At 43.8% G+C, this 14,129-nt stretch overlaps 1 protein-coding gene across 3 annotated transcripts; it reads left to right on the top strand.

Annotated features, from left to right (window-relative positions):
- The first annotated feature begins 724 nt into the window (after positions 1 to 724).
- On the top strand, positions 725 to 13,313 carry ehmt1a (euchromatic histone-lysine N-methyltransferase 1a). 3 transcript variants are annotated; one of them, XM_069720076.1, is made up of 22 exons: positions 725 to 1,354; positions 2,035 to 2,152; positions 2,589 to 2,665; positions 3,333 to 3,570; positions 3,722 to 3,855; positions 4,690 to 4,833; positions 4,949 to 5,256; positions 5,482 to 5,565; positions 5,646 to 5,734; positions 5,913 to 6,019; positions 6,727 to 6,849; positions 7,348 to 7,449; positions 7,586 to 7,690; positions 8,360 to 8,514; positions 8,607 to 8,774; positions 9,887 to 10,031; positions 10,386 to 10,463; positions 10,953 to 11,068; positions 11,271 to 11,357; positions 11,440 to 11,518; positions 12,713 to 12,888; positions 13,007 to 13,313. In XM_069720076.1, the coding sequence occupies exons 1-22, from the start codon at positions 1,001 to 1,003 to the stop codon at positions 13,101 to 13,103; spliced, it is 3,084 nt and encodes a 1,027-aa protein (XP_069576177.1). In that variant the 5' UTR covers positions 725 to 1,000; the 3' UTR covers positions 13,104 to 13,313. The 3 variants fall into 3 exon arrangements, with proteins under 3 accessions (XP_069576177.1, XP_069576175.1, XP_069576176.1); XM_069720074.1 differs by having other exon boundaries at positions 2,589 to 2,671; XM_069720075.1 differs by having other exon boundaries at positions 2,589 to 2,675; positions 3,337 to 3,570.
- Positions 13,314 to 14,129: the final 816 nt, after the last annotated feature.

Raw genomic sequence — 14,129 nt, 5'->3', positions numbered from 1 at the left:
TTTACGAATCAAAACAAAGATGGCTGCCGGCCTGCTGCCTGAATTGAAAACAAGAGTCGCGACGTGGTAAACGGGTTAAAAATCGTATTTATCAGTCTGTATACTGACTCTGTTTCCATGCAGATGGTTAGAGGAGTAACTCCAGGCTCTGGAAATATCTTCACTTCAACGATAAATGTTTTTAAATGACCTGCTGGGCTTCTTTTTCACACCGCTGGCAAATGTCCCTCCGTGTAATAAATGGTTAGCTCTGGGACCGGGTGCGCGTGCTAACACATGAGGGGGGAGGGGAGGAGGGAGGGGGGGGGGGCTGGTAACCCGTCGGGATCTTGGACATAAAAGTTTGATTAACAAGATCAGCGCGTGCAGACACAAATGAACAGCTGATGGTGAACGTGTTTGCAGCAGCGATGTCACGTGACATTATAGGAAAACTTATTGATGACTTTTTTGCCAGAAGTTTTCAACCTGATTGTCACGTGAAGATGTGCTGCACCGTTCATTGTCCCGCATGTGCACATTAATATGTTCCTTAGTCATTCACTTTGAGACCACGTGTGTGCAACTTTATTTATGTTACAAAATGCTTTGCAATAAACAAAAGGTGAGGCTGATAGAGACACACAGAAACTAGGAAATAGGTATATTTATATATACATATACATACACATACACATATATATAAATATATATAAATAAGGATTCTACAGTGACAAAAACTTTACGAGGAACAACTTTGAATTCTCCATCTCCCTGTTTTTAGTCTGTATAGATGAACAAACCCGGATCTTAAAGACGTCAGAGACCTGCTGTGGGTCCTTGGATGAAGACAGGTGTCTGACGGGGAGCCGGTGTAAAGACACCAGGAGGAGGAGGAGGAGGAGCCTCATTCTGATTTGATCTCCTTCAACTTTCAGGTGCTGCTGAAAAACAACAACAACAACAACACAGTCCGAGCAGCTTTGACAACCAGCCCCCCCACCCCCCCGTCCTCCCCCTCATGGATCAGAGCAGAGCCCACGAGGGGCCGGCGCCGGGCCGGAGACCCTCCAGTCCCGCCTCCAGGACGCCGTCGGGTGCCCGAGGACAAGCGGTGCAGAGCAGCCAGAGGCTCCGGGTGGCGATAACTCCCTTCCACAGCTCCCCCATCGTCGGCAGCCGACGACCAGCAGCAGCTCACGGGAAACCGCTGGCGTCTCCTGGAGGCCTGTTTCTGGGCTCGCTTGGAGGTCTGATGGGTCCTGCTGTCAGAGACAGACCTGCTGCTGCCGCCGGGAGCTCAGACAAACAAACGTCCGGTTCAGGTTCGGCACCATCGGCAGCAGGACAGAAACCAAGTCCTCTGGTCGTCAAGGTAAACATGTCTTTTATTTTGAAAAGGTGAAACAGTATTTTTAATACTTAATATAAGTTGAGTGTTTACTTCTGGGAGTTTTTAAAACATCAATTTAGAATCAATAAACTGAAATAAAACAATAGACTAGAAGAGAGTAAAGTCTTCGGACAGAGACCTTCACAATAAAAGTGGTCAGGAGGTAGAGATTATTAATTTAATATAAAGGTTTTAAATTAATCTGTATTAATGGAGTTTAAACACAGATTCATAATCTGTCATCACATCAGGGTTCCTGTAGGACTCTAAAACTTTGATTTCAATTTGTTAAAAAGGTATTAAGTTTTAAATTTCATTAATAAAGGTCTTAAATATTTTTTCCAGCCTGTAACAGTATTGATAAAAGTTATTTAGGATTTATAAAAAAAAAAATCGCAGTAGATTCAGCTCTAATGTTGTGACATTCATAACAAATGATTCATCCTTTCATTTATTTGTTTATCAATTTCATGCTTCATGATTAATTCTTGATATAATAAAAACAGTTTCTGATCAGTGTGACTGTAAAACAGGTGTAAAATCTTAGACAGTTTTAATGCACATATAAATCTAACTGTGATAACTTCTCTGTTCTTTCCTTCCGTTTCCTCTTTTTATTGAAATCAATAACGAAGCACGTTGTCTTTTCGTTCCCTCTGAAGCCGCCCGGTAAGAAAGCGACGAAGTCGTCCCAGACGGAGTCGATGAAGTTCGGACCGCCGGTGAAAATGGAGCTTCAGAAAGGCAGCGAGAGGAAACCGTCCGTCAAACCTCCGACGGGTCGGTCCATCACCCTCAAACTTTATCAGCTGCTATAAAACCTTTTACTGATCCAGAACACTTTTGTTTTATTGTTTGAATCCACATTTCACTCATTTTATTTCCTTGTTGAATCTGCAGCGAATCAGAAGTTTTCACTGAGATTCATCATTTCATAACAACGTTTTCTTCTTCTGTTCATTTATTTATTATTTATTATGTGTTATTTGCATTGGGAGGCTGTAGCTCAGTTGGTAGAGTGGGTTGCACACTAATCAGAAGGTCGGTGGTTCGATCCCAGCTCCTCCTGTCCACATGCCCAAGCGTCCTTGAGCAACCCTGAACCCTAAAATTGTGTTGTAACTTACTTTGAATAAAAGTGTCAGCTTAATATAATATAATATTTATGAACTTCCTGTTTTCACGATACTATTATATGATTGTGCTTTTTTCACAGCTGGAAAGAGGAGGAAGAGGAAGATGGGGATGTACAACCTGGTCCCCAAAAAGAAGTCCAAGGCGCTGAAACCACAGGTGAAGGCAGGTCCATTTTATTCATCAGTCCCCCGCAGGAAATAATGACCACAGTTCCTGCCAAAATAAAAGTTACTTAATAGAGGCATCGCAGCACAAAGTCTTTATTGACAAAAATACCTTCATCCTCTCATCATCATCAAAACAAACCACAGAAAACAGCAAAACAGGAAGTGGGCGGGGTTTGTGGGAAATGTGTTTTTTTTTTTTTAATATGTAGAATTAGGCGACCGATCGAAACACTTCTCTGCTTTAGTTGAAAAGTTGATACAGACTTCCAGCTGAAAGATTTAATTAATCAGATTTAAAAAGCCTTTAAAGCAGATGTCGCCTTTTGTTTTGACATTTTTTAATTTTTTATTTTGAGCCTCCAAATGGTTCTTTAAGTTCAGAAAATAAAAAATGACACCGGAAATATTCCCAGATGTTTCTTGGATGTGCGGTCTGCTTGTTGTCACAGGAAGTGATGACTTCTTTCAAATTAAAATATAAAAAAAGCACATTTATATCCACTTTGTGTTCTACATGAACCTATGTCATCGTTTTAATTTGAAAAACTGCTCTCGTCATGTAAAAACCTGCCAACAGGTTCTCACAAGAAGATCTTCTTCACTACAGAACTTACAGACTTTTTAACTGTCATCATTCCTTGTTTTTTTTTAATCAGAAAGAGGAGGTGAGAGGAGCTGGCGAGGAGAAGAGCCGAGCTGGAGGAGCAGAAGAGGAGAAGCCGGCGATCCTCCTGGAGGCCCCGCAGGAGGTCGCGTCCGTCAGGAGCGAACATCTGGAGGTGCAGAAGGAGGAGGAGGAGGAGGAGGAGGGCGGCCGTGTCGAGTACACAGAGCTGGCTCTGGACTGCCTGGACCTGAAGGCCCAGGAGGAGCTGCTGTCCCCATCGCTGTCAGGTCGTCACGGCAACCTGCATCCGCCACAGAGGTTTAATGGCTCACACGGGAGATCTGGGAGTGGAGTAACAGTGTGTGTGTGTGTGTGTGTGTGTGTGTGTGTGTGTGTGTGTGTGTGTGTGTGTGTGTATGTGTGTGTGTGTGTGTGTAGCTGCTGAGGTGACGGAGTCCGACCTGGCGGAGGAGCTGCCTCTGTGCTGCTGTCGCATGGAGACGCCCGGCGGCGGCGGGAGTCCGTCGTCGCAGGATCAGATGTGCATGGCCACCGAGAGCTGCGACGGAGTGGTGAGGAAGGATTCATGTTTTATTTAATTCAAAATGAGATTGAAAAACATCACGTTCAGTTCTCAGAAGCTTGTTTACCAGTAAAAAACACTGCAGAATGAAAAACAAGCTTCAACTCTGCTGGGATTTGTTTTGTTTTTTTCTTTAAATTGAATCAACAACTTTTCAAGTCTTTTTTTCCTTTTAGTAGTTTCTCAGTTTATATATTCGATATGAAGAAAACACACAGAAGCTGATTTACACCAGTTATCAAGCATTTAAAGCTTCTGTACTCTTATTAAGCAGTCACAGACTTTTTATGACATTTTTTCAATTGATATTTTCTCTAATAATTATTTAATTATTTCTGTTATGTGCAGGTTGTAGTTTACAAAAACTCAAAATTCTCCACTTCTCCACATGTAAATAAAACATTTCTGATTGCAACAGTCACACAAAAAAAGACCAGTCAGCATAAACAGAAACAGCTTCATTACATTTATTAATGTATTAATTAATTAAAGGGTGGGAACAGTTGTTTTTATTAATATGACAAGAAACAACTGGACTTAATTTTAATATTTAGAATGTTTCCATGTGAATAATTTCTTCAAACTATGAAACTATCCTAACTTTTTTTGTTTGTTATTTCTGTAATGTGAAGGTTGTAGTTTTATTAGCTTAAAATGAATAAAACATATTTCCTGTGTTCTAATGACATAAACCAAAGCTGACTTTCATCCTATAAATTAAATATTACTGAAAGATGTGAACGACACTCAGTAATGTGATGAAGCTAAAAGAGAAGTGATCAAATCTTTAGTCTGTTGTTTGTGACGTTTCGTTTGTCCTCAGCTGAGTCGCTGCCAGAGGAGAGTGATGAAGCAGGAGATGATGCGACCGTCCAACACGGTGCACCTGATGGTTCTGTGTGAGGACCACCGGGCCGGCATGGTGAAGCACCAGTGCTGCCCCGGCTGCGGACTCTTCCTCCGGACGGTGAGGCGACGCGACGTTTTATTTGCAGCGTAGTTTTTGTCCCGCAGAGTGTTTTTTTTGTTGTTTTGTTTTCGTTGCCCTCACCGCCGTGTTTTCTGGCTCCGCCCCCTCTCAGGGCAGCTTCATGGAGTGCCGGCCGTACGGCAGCATCTCCCACCGCTTCCACCGTGACTGCGCCTCCATCCTGAAGGACCACCGGTTCTGCCCTCACTGCGGAGAGGACGCCGGCGGGGCGAAGGAGACCACCGTGCCGAAGCGCGACCCGTCGCCCTCCGTGCCCAGGTCCAACCCGGGGCCGTCGCTGCCCGCCGTCCCCACCGTGGCCGCGCTGCCGTCCGTCCCGACCACGCCGGCCGTCCCGCAGATCCTCAGAGCGAAGAAGAGCAGCGAGCCGCTGAGAGGCCGAGACGAGAGTCCGAGCAGGTAACAAGACTGTCCGACTTATGGAAGTTCTCTTTCTCATCATAATCTTATATTAATGGAATATATTATATTATTTGTTTCCTTCCTTGCTTATCAAAATCAACTCAACTGTTTTTTTTTATGTGATATAATGTCGAGTAATTGTCTGAATTTATATATTTCAATTTTGCTCACTAAAGTTCACAAAAGAAACTCCCAAACTCACAGCTTGTGCGCCCCCTGCAGGTTGAAGGAGGCGGTGCTGCACGCTGCAGACAGACTTCCTAAAGAGTCCCTGGAGAGCATCCTGATGGCTCTGGATGACGAGAAGTACGGCGAAGAACAGGAAGCGTTTTCTCATCAGCTCACATCTGATACGAATAACTGATTGAAGCTGTCGTTCTTTTCAGCCTGAAACCAAAGAAAGTGAAGTACCCGGCCCGGCAGCTGTACATCTCCGCCAAGCAGGGAGACCTGCAGAAGGTCATCCATCTTCTGGGTAACTCAGTAAAGCAGCTGCAGCGACTCCAACTGTGTGTGTGTGTTTGTTAGCATCTGTGTGAGACCCGTGTGTGTGTGTGTGTGTGTGTGTGTGTGTGTGTGTGTGTGTGTGTGTGTGTGTGTGTGTGTGTGTGTGTGTGTGTGTGTGTGTGTGTGTGTGTGTGCGCGCGTTACAGTTGAGGGGAAGGACCCCAACTTTCTGATGGAGGGCCAGAACAAGCGGACGCCGCTTCACGCAGCAGCGGCCGAGGGCCACCAGGAGGTCTGCCACATGCTGGTCCAGGTGAGGACATCTTTTTTTATGAAGGGTCTCAGAGCGGGAAAACTAAAAGTCTGATTTCTCACTTTTCAAGCCTCTGATTAAAAGCTTTTTAATTAACTTTCTTTGCGGAGGAAATGACTCCCGTCTCAAGTGTAAGGGAGTCAGCAGGAGACTAATTTTCAGTCAGACGAGATATATGGAGAAGTTTGAGCATCTCTGGGAAAGTGACATATTCTATTGATTTATAAAGTCTTGGGATCACAATAATTAAGACAAATTCTACCAATCTCTGGAATATTTTATGACATTTTTTAATTGATATTTTAAGACCCATTTTTCTCTAATGATTCACATATTTCCAGTTATTTCTGTTGTGTGCAGTTTCTAGTTTAAAAAATTAAATACAAATAATTCTCCACCTGTAATTTTACCCCCCCCCAAAAAAATCTGATGCAAATTGCATCGCAGATCTTGAAAAAAGTGTGTGTGTGTGTGTGTGTTTGTGTGTGTGTGTGTGTGTGTGTGTGTGTTTGTGTGTTTGTGTGTGTGTGTGTGTGTGTGTGTGTGTGTGTGTTTGTGTGTGTGTGTGTTTGTGTGTTTGTGTGTGTGTGTGTGTGTGTGTGTGTGTGTGTGTGTGTGTGTGTGTGTGTGTGTGTGTGTGTGTGTGTGTGTGTGTTTGTGTGTGTGTGTGTGTGTGTGTGTGTGTGTGTGTGTGTGTGTCCGCTCAGGCCGGAGCCTCCCTGGACATGTTGGATGAGGAGCAGCGGACGCCGCTGATGGCCGCCTGTGAGAACAACCACCTGGACACGGTGAAGTACCTGCTGAGAGCCGGCGCCGCCGTCGGCCACAAGGTGGGTCAGCGGTCAGCGGGTCCTCCAGACTAGATGAGAGGGACCCGTGGTCACGGTGACCTTTGACCTCCACCCCCTCTCCCCCTCTCTCTAAAATTGAATCAGTTCATCTGTTCAATCAGTTTTGACAATTTTGACCATATTCCCTCGAGGCGTTTTTGAGATATCGAGTTCACAAAAAGGGGACAGACGACCAAGAACATAGAAATCCATTTAGAGTGAATAATAAATAAAGTGAGAAAAGGGTCTGAATAGGTTATGAATCTGCAGCTCATATTCATCTGATCCTTTATTTATGTAACTACAGCCTGAGATTAGAGCGCCACAGAGTATAAAGAGTCCTCAGAAGCACTCTCATTAACGTTATGAAAAAGGTTAATTAACCTGACGTCTGCGAGGCGGAGCTCCTCCAGAGAGTCGGAGAGGGTTCGGTCTGTTGTGCGGTCGCCGTGGCAGCAGTGTCCTGTTGTTCAATGTCAATCATTGTCGTCATCCCAGGATGCCACCGGCTTCACCTGTCTGCATCTGGCAGCTAAACTAGGACATTACGACATCGTCCATCACCTGCTCGCCAAGGCATCCAAACACATCAACGGCCAGGTAAACACACACACACACACACACACACACACACACACACACACACACACACACACACACACACACACACACACACACACACACACACATCACTGACGTCGTGGGGCTACCAAAGTGTGTGTGTGTGTGTGTGCAGGACGACGGCGGCTGGACTCCCGTCACCTGGGCCATCGAGTACAAACACATGGAGCTGGTCCGCCTGCTGCTGGACAAAGGAGCCGACGTCAACATCAGGGACAAGGTTGGAGAACACACACACACACACACACACACACACACACACACACACACACACACACACACACACACACACACACACACACACACACACACACACACACACACACACACACACACACACACACACACACACACACTTTCACGGAGCAGAACACGCTGATAAATAAATAGTGAAATAAATCAAAAAGATGAAAACTCAAAATAATACTTAAATAGTAAACAACTATACAAATTAAATTAAAATCTGAATAAACTGCTTGGGTTAATTGTATGAATGAATAATTAAGTAAAATATGAAATAAATAAAAATCATATTAAAAAGGTAAGTATTGAGTTTACACTAAAAAATGCATCGTTCCAGATGCGATGACCATAAAAACTAAAGTGCCTCACCGTGTTTTTTGTTTTTTATTCGTGGATTAATTAAAAGGTTCGTAACAGAGTTAAAAAAAGGCTCGTACAATAAAAGCAGATCTGATGAATAAGACGGACTGAAACCATAAAGAGCTTTAAAAACATTTCAAATCGATAATTTGGTGAACTCGCGTGAGAAACCGCGTCTCCTAACACCTTCATAACGAGATACTCAAATTAGAGAACAAAACTGGAGCACCGTGCATGTAAAGCTTCTCCTCGTGTGACCTCTGACCTCTGACCCGCCCCTCATCAGGAGGAGAACGTCTGCCTGCACTGGGCGGCTCTGTCGGGCTGCGACGACATCGCTCAGACTCTGCTGGAGGCTCGCTGCGACCTGACCGCCGTCAACGTTCACGGCGACTCGCCGCTCCACGTCGCCGCCAGAGAGAACCACCTGGAGTGTGTGATGTGAGTGTGACGTCACGGCAACACGTTTTTAGTTGTTGTTGTTGTCTCATCTCGGGTGTTTATCGATGTCTCGCCTCGTCCTCCGTCCGCAGGTTGTTTCTGTCCCGCGGAGCCGACGTCAGTCAGAGGAACAGGGAGGGCGAGACCACCCTGGACTGCTGCGCCTGCGGCTCCAAGGTGTGGACGGCCCTCAACACCAACAAGAAGCTGACGGACGCCAGGAGGGGGCGGGACTTCCACGGAGAGAGGGTACTCAGCAGGTACGCAGTAAGATCTCCGCAGGGTTTCTGTAGAAATCTTTGATCTTCTAACGCTGCATGTAGCGAGCCGGTGTGTGCTGTCTGATCTGTGTTTGTGAATCTCATTGGCTCCTCTGCGGGTCGATTGTTTCTGCCTGCCTCTGTTTCGGTGACAGCTGAGGTCGAAGGCGTTACGTCTTTTTTGCGACGCGATATCTGCTGTTGAGCTGTTCTCATTGAGCTAATAAGAGACAGATCTCTGTACATCACTGCATCTTTGTTTTGAATTGGTAAAAAGTTTTTTACTTTCCAGTCAGGCTGGGTTTAAAAAATAGATTTTCCTATTCAAATCGATCATCACTTGAATAATATTGAGACGGATGTTTTAGAACCCCATAGCGTTCTGACGGCCCACCCGTGTGCCATCAGCGTTTCAACAGCATCGGCTTCCTCGTCTACACAGCTAAAGTTCACGTGAATAGGTGATATGAGAGGTCTGTGGAAAGATAAGATTCTTGTGATTCGTTTGATAAGATGCAGTCACCTCAGCAGGTTCAGTAAACAGCTTTATCAGACCACCACCGAACAAACGATTACAGTATTGACGTAACTTGTTTGTAAATTCTCAGTTCGGCAAAGATCTGACAACAAACGGTCCAGTCAGCAAAGTAAGTAAATCCAATCCAGTAAAGTATTTAGTCCGAAACTTTTTCTAACATCGAGAATACACACAAACTTCCCGCCAGGAATAAAGTCAGATAGCGTCTTTACGCTGCTGCTTTGATTGACATCTCACTGAGCCAATAGGAGCTTCCATTTCCTGTCCTCAACCTATAAACAGTCTGTATGGAGCGATGAGTCAGAACCAGCCAATCAGAAGTCACGTTGGCAATTTTGACGCTTTGTATAACCAATGAGATTCTGAACACGAGTAAATGGTGCTTCAGTGGGCGGGGCTTATAAAAGAAAGGAAGGGAATATCTTGTTGTGAAGACTTGTCGATATTGTATCGGAAATCGAATCAAGTGGAATTATATTGATTTGGGAAATCACAATTAGTTGTTAAATCATCTTTTTTTTATTGGTTTATTGTGATTTATTTTTTTGAACTTGATATTTATTCCTCCTCTCAGGGACATTTCTCGGGGCTACGAGGTCGTCCCCATCGCTTGCGTCAACAGCGTCGACGGCGAGCCGTTTCCCGACAACTTTAAATACGTGCCGGACAGCTGCGTCACCTCCCCGCTGCACATCGACAAGGACATCACTCACCTGCAGGTGACGCCTCGGCGCTCTGACAATCACACGGCTTTCTGTTTTTTACATTACAACATTACATTTCATTTAGCTGACTCTTTTATCTAAAGCGACTTACAACATCGATGGTTCACCATCGGGAGCGATTTAGGGTTCAGTGTCTTGCTCAAGGACACTTAGACATCTAGACAGGGGGAGCTGGGGATCGAACCACCAACCTTCTGATTAGTGTTCAACCCTCTCTACCGTCTGAGCTAAGGCCTCTCTGTTTTCTACCGAAGACGTCGTGAAACAACGTCGAACACGATAAAAGCTGCAGAGCGTGAAAATGTCCGACGTTTAACGGCTCCCTGTTGTTGTTTTTTTGTCGCTCAGCATTGCAGCTGCACCGACGACTGCTCCTCCAGCACCTGCATGTGTGGACAGCTCAGTCTGCGGTGTTGGTATGACAGCGTAGGTACACACACACACACACACACACACACACACACACACACACACACACACACACACACACACACACACACACACACACACACACACAAATAAAGTTTAAGTTTGATTTTGATTCTTGTAAATAAACTGCACAACATAGTTTCTCTTACTTGTGCAGTTTTATCATATCATGTTTATTTTGCACTCTTTGGTTACTTCCACTTGGTCGCATGCATGTTTGCGTATGACAAAAACAACAGTGTGGAAAAAATATACATGTTCGAATTTGCAAAAAAATGTGTAAAGATTTTTAACTTTGACAGAATGATTTAAAAAAAATTTTTAAACAAGTTAATAATATGTTTCTATATAGAATTAAAAAAAAAAAATTAAACGTCTCTTTGAAAGCAACCGACCGTGTGTGTGTTTGTGTGTGTGTGTGTGTGTGTGTGTGTGTGTGTGTGTGTGTGTGTGTGTGTGTGTGTGTGTGTGTGTGTGTGTGTGCAGGAGGGTCGACTACCTCTGGACTTCTGTCAGCGGGAGCCTCCGGTTCTGTTCGAGTGTAACCACGCCTGCTCCTGCTGGAGGACCTGCAGGAACCGGGTGGTCCAGAACGGACTCAGGTGAACTATTCTACAACATTTCACCACGATCGCTGTTTGTGTGAATGTTTTTCACGTTTTGGACCCTGCGGGCCACCGTAGACGGCCTGCTTCCAGCACGTTGGCACATTCACCCCCTTTTTTAAAATTTTTGTTTTGCTACACTTTATTCAAACACTAAATATATCCACATTTTTCTTCACCTGTTGTTTGTTGGTCTCAGAGCCCGACTGCAGCTCTTCAGGACCCAGAAGATGGGCTGGGGAGTGAAGGCCACGCAGGACATCCCTCAAGGAACGTTCATCTGCGAGTGAGTTCTGAATTCAGTGTTTCCGGGTATAAAGTATTGAGCAGCAGCTCTGAGCTCCTTCTCCTCGCCGTGCTTCCCACAGGTACGTCGGGGAGATCGTCACCGACGCAGAGGCCGACACCAGAGAGAACGACTCCTTCCTCTTCACCCTTGACAACAAGGTGATTCAATTAGGGTTTTTTTAAAAGCTTTTTTTAAAGCTGCAATCAAGGAGAAAAATGCTGTTTGAGAGTGCGAGCTCCGTTACAGGGTTTATGTTCCACTGATTTTCCACCAGTGACCGTGTTGATACCTGCTTGTGTAAGAATCACTCCTCGTTCACTGCAGCCTCAGAAACTTATGACGTATTTCATGTTTTTGAAAATGTCTGAACACTTGGGTTTGTAATTTCCACCCTGAACCGTCAGACCCCACCCGGTCACGGCGGTTTCAGGCTCAGATTGTTGAAATATTCTGGCGTTTTTTTTTTTTTTTTCCGTTAATCATGTGTCTGCAACGTCTAAATCGTGTTAAAATCGGACTGAATTTATGCAGTCTGAGCTTTTAAAGAGCCGACTCAAAGTATTTAAATACTTCAAAACATAAAAAATGACACAAAAATTATTTCCAAAACACGTTAAGTTTCCAGTTGGCAGCAACATCTGCACGTCTGCAAACTTTCCTGTTTCTTTCAGACTAATCAGACATTTAAACAGCTGCAGGATGGCAGGAACTAAAGTATATAAAGAGCTACCGTCACATAATTGAAGACGAATGAGTGAAGGTTTGTAATAACTGGAATAAAGTCCTCGTGTTTCTGTCCTGGATTTAAACCCCACTGAAAGTCTTTATTTAGAGACCAAAGAATATCAGTGAGGAACGACTGAGGAGGTTGAATATTTTTTGGCTTTTTGAAGATGATTTAAATATATGTGTAACACTATAATTAAATTTAAGATTATGTTCTCAAAACTCACCTAAAATACATATTAGACTGTTTGACTGTTTATCGTTTGTGTTTTTTCACATTTATTCACGAGCTCATCTCGTCTCGCAGGTTTAATAATTGTTTTATTGTTTTAGCTGCATCTGAACGTCTTCTGTGATTCTGCCGTCGTATAAAAAGACACGTCTGGCAGACATTTTCAGGAACAGTCATCGAGTGTGTGTGATGTCACGTTTGGTCAAGAGGTGGCGCTGCAGAGTTTCTCACCGTCTTCCCTCCGTCAGCAGCAGTGATGGTGTCTGGTTGATGATGTTTTGATGCACCTTTTATTTAAAAAAAAAAAAAAAATCTGTTTATTGATTCAGTTTGGACCCCAAAGTCCATTTAAAAGCGGAGTGTGACCCTCGGTGATTGTTTGTTCTTTGTTCAGGTGGGGGACGTCCACTGCATCGACGCCCGACTCTTCGGCAACATCGGCCGCTTCCTCAACCACCTGTGCGAGCCCAACCTGCTGGCGGTGAAGGTGTTCACCATGCACCAGGACCTGCGCTTCCCCCGGATCGCCTTCTTCTCCAGCCGGCCCATCAAAGCCGGAGACCAGATCGGGTGAGTGGTGACGAATAACATAAAAAAAAATAAAAATAAAAACCATCCTCAGCTCTGTCTGCTGCCGGTAAAATACAGACGACGTTGACGAGCCGCCGCGGTCTTCTCCTCCCTTCAGGTTCGACTACGGCGATCACTACTGGAGGGTGAAGAGCAAGTACTTCAGCTGCCAGTGTGCGTCTGTGAAGTGTCGTCACTCGGCCGCCGGCAGATAGAAAGAAAAACCCTTCTCTACTAAATGTCACAAACACTGCCTCCCTTAAACCTTAGAACAGGTGAACAACGACGGCTTATTCATCTGATTCCCCCATTTTTAATTAAGCAGAAAACAAAAGATTCTCCAAATCATGTTGGAGCACACAGGATCTAACTTATTCTATAAACGTCTCTGTGGGTGTAACCAGTTTTAACGAGGGTTTAAACATTTTTAATGTACGTGGATTCTTCCTTTTAACACTGCAGATGAAGTAATATTTTTGGTAGTCTTGATATCTCTTCTAATGCTTTTTACCACAAGTCTTCTTAGCAATTAAAGCAAGTTTTTTTTTCAAAGCATCTTTTCACTGTTGTTTTTTTGTTTGTTGTTGTCACATTCATTCATTTCATCTTTATTTCAATTCTCAGGAACACATTGAGGTTAACAACTCAATTTGAATGACGCGGAGATTACGTTGAACACGTTTTTTTTTACGTCAATAAAATATGTAATAAACCGAATATAACTTGACAATAAAACAATAAAATATAGACAAGTCCTCAATAAATTTGATAGCGGGCAACATTAAAATACTAATATACAGACAGGGCAGCAATACAATCAGTTAAAGCAGTTACAGTTTGGGCTCGGAGGTATTTTCGGCCATAATTTATCAGAGGATTGATTTTTTTAAAGTGCGTTGAAGATCATTCCAGGAAGAAGCATTAAAACAAAAGGCCCTCATTCAGACTTCTCATTGACTTTTATTTTGTAATAAAAATGTAACTCTTTTCAGTATAAAACACTCAAAAAAAGCAAATGGCTTAATGCCATTACCAAATCATATTTCGACTATTTTTTTCTTGTATTTCGAGGTTAAAGATATAACTAGTTTTCTCATAAGAATTTTTGCACCAGATGTTTACTTATTCTTATTTTGAAATTTTTTACCGGAAGTTGGTTCGCTCCTATCCGCTGTTTGGAGTACGCAGGGCAGCCATTCACCCCTACACATATACTGGGTTATATTGCAACTCCTTTCGTG

This window comes from Brachyistius frenatus, unplaced genomic scaffold (genome assembly GCF_029030835.1).
Source record: "Brachyistius frenatus isolate BFR_SWC_R1_liver_20210118 unplaced genomic scaffold, ASM2903083v1 Contig_231, whole genome shotgun sequence".
Lineage (NCBI taxonomy): Eukaryota > Metazoa > Chordata > Actinopteri > Embiotocidae > Brachyistius > Brachyistius frenatus.
The sequence above is the reverse complement of the archived record's forward strand: the minus strand, read 5'-3'. Positions and strand labels throughout refer to the sequence as shown.

Bases quoted from the DNA above. Each gene is read 5' to 3' on its own strand.
- ehmt1a (XM_069720074.1), top strand. From the start codon at position 1,001: ATGGATCAGAGCAGAGCCCACGAGGGGCCGGCGCCGGGCCGGAGACCC. The intron at 7,450-7,585 runs GTAAACACACAC...GTGTGTGTGCAG, and splicing joins CCAAACACATCAACGGCCAG to GACGACGGCGGCTGGACTCC. The intron at 8,775-9,886 runs GTACGCAGTAAG...TCCTCCTCTCAG, and splicing joins GGAGAGAGGGTACTCAGCAG to GGACATTTCTCGGGGCTACG.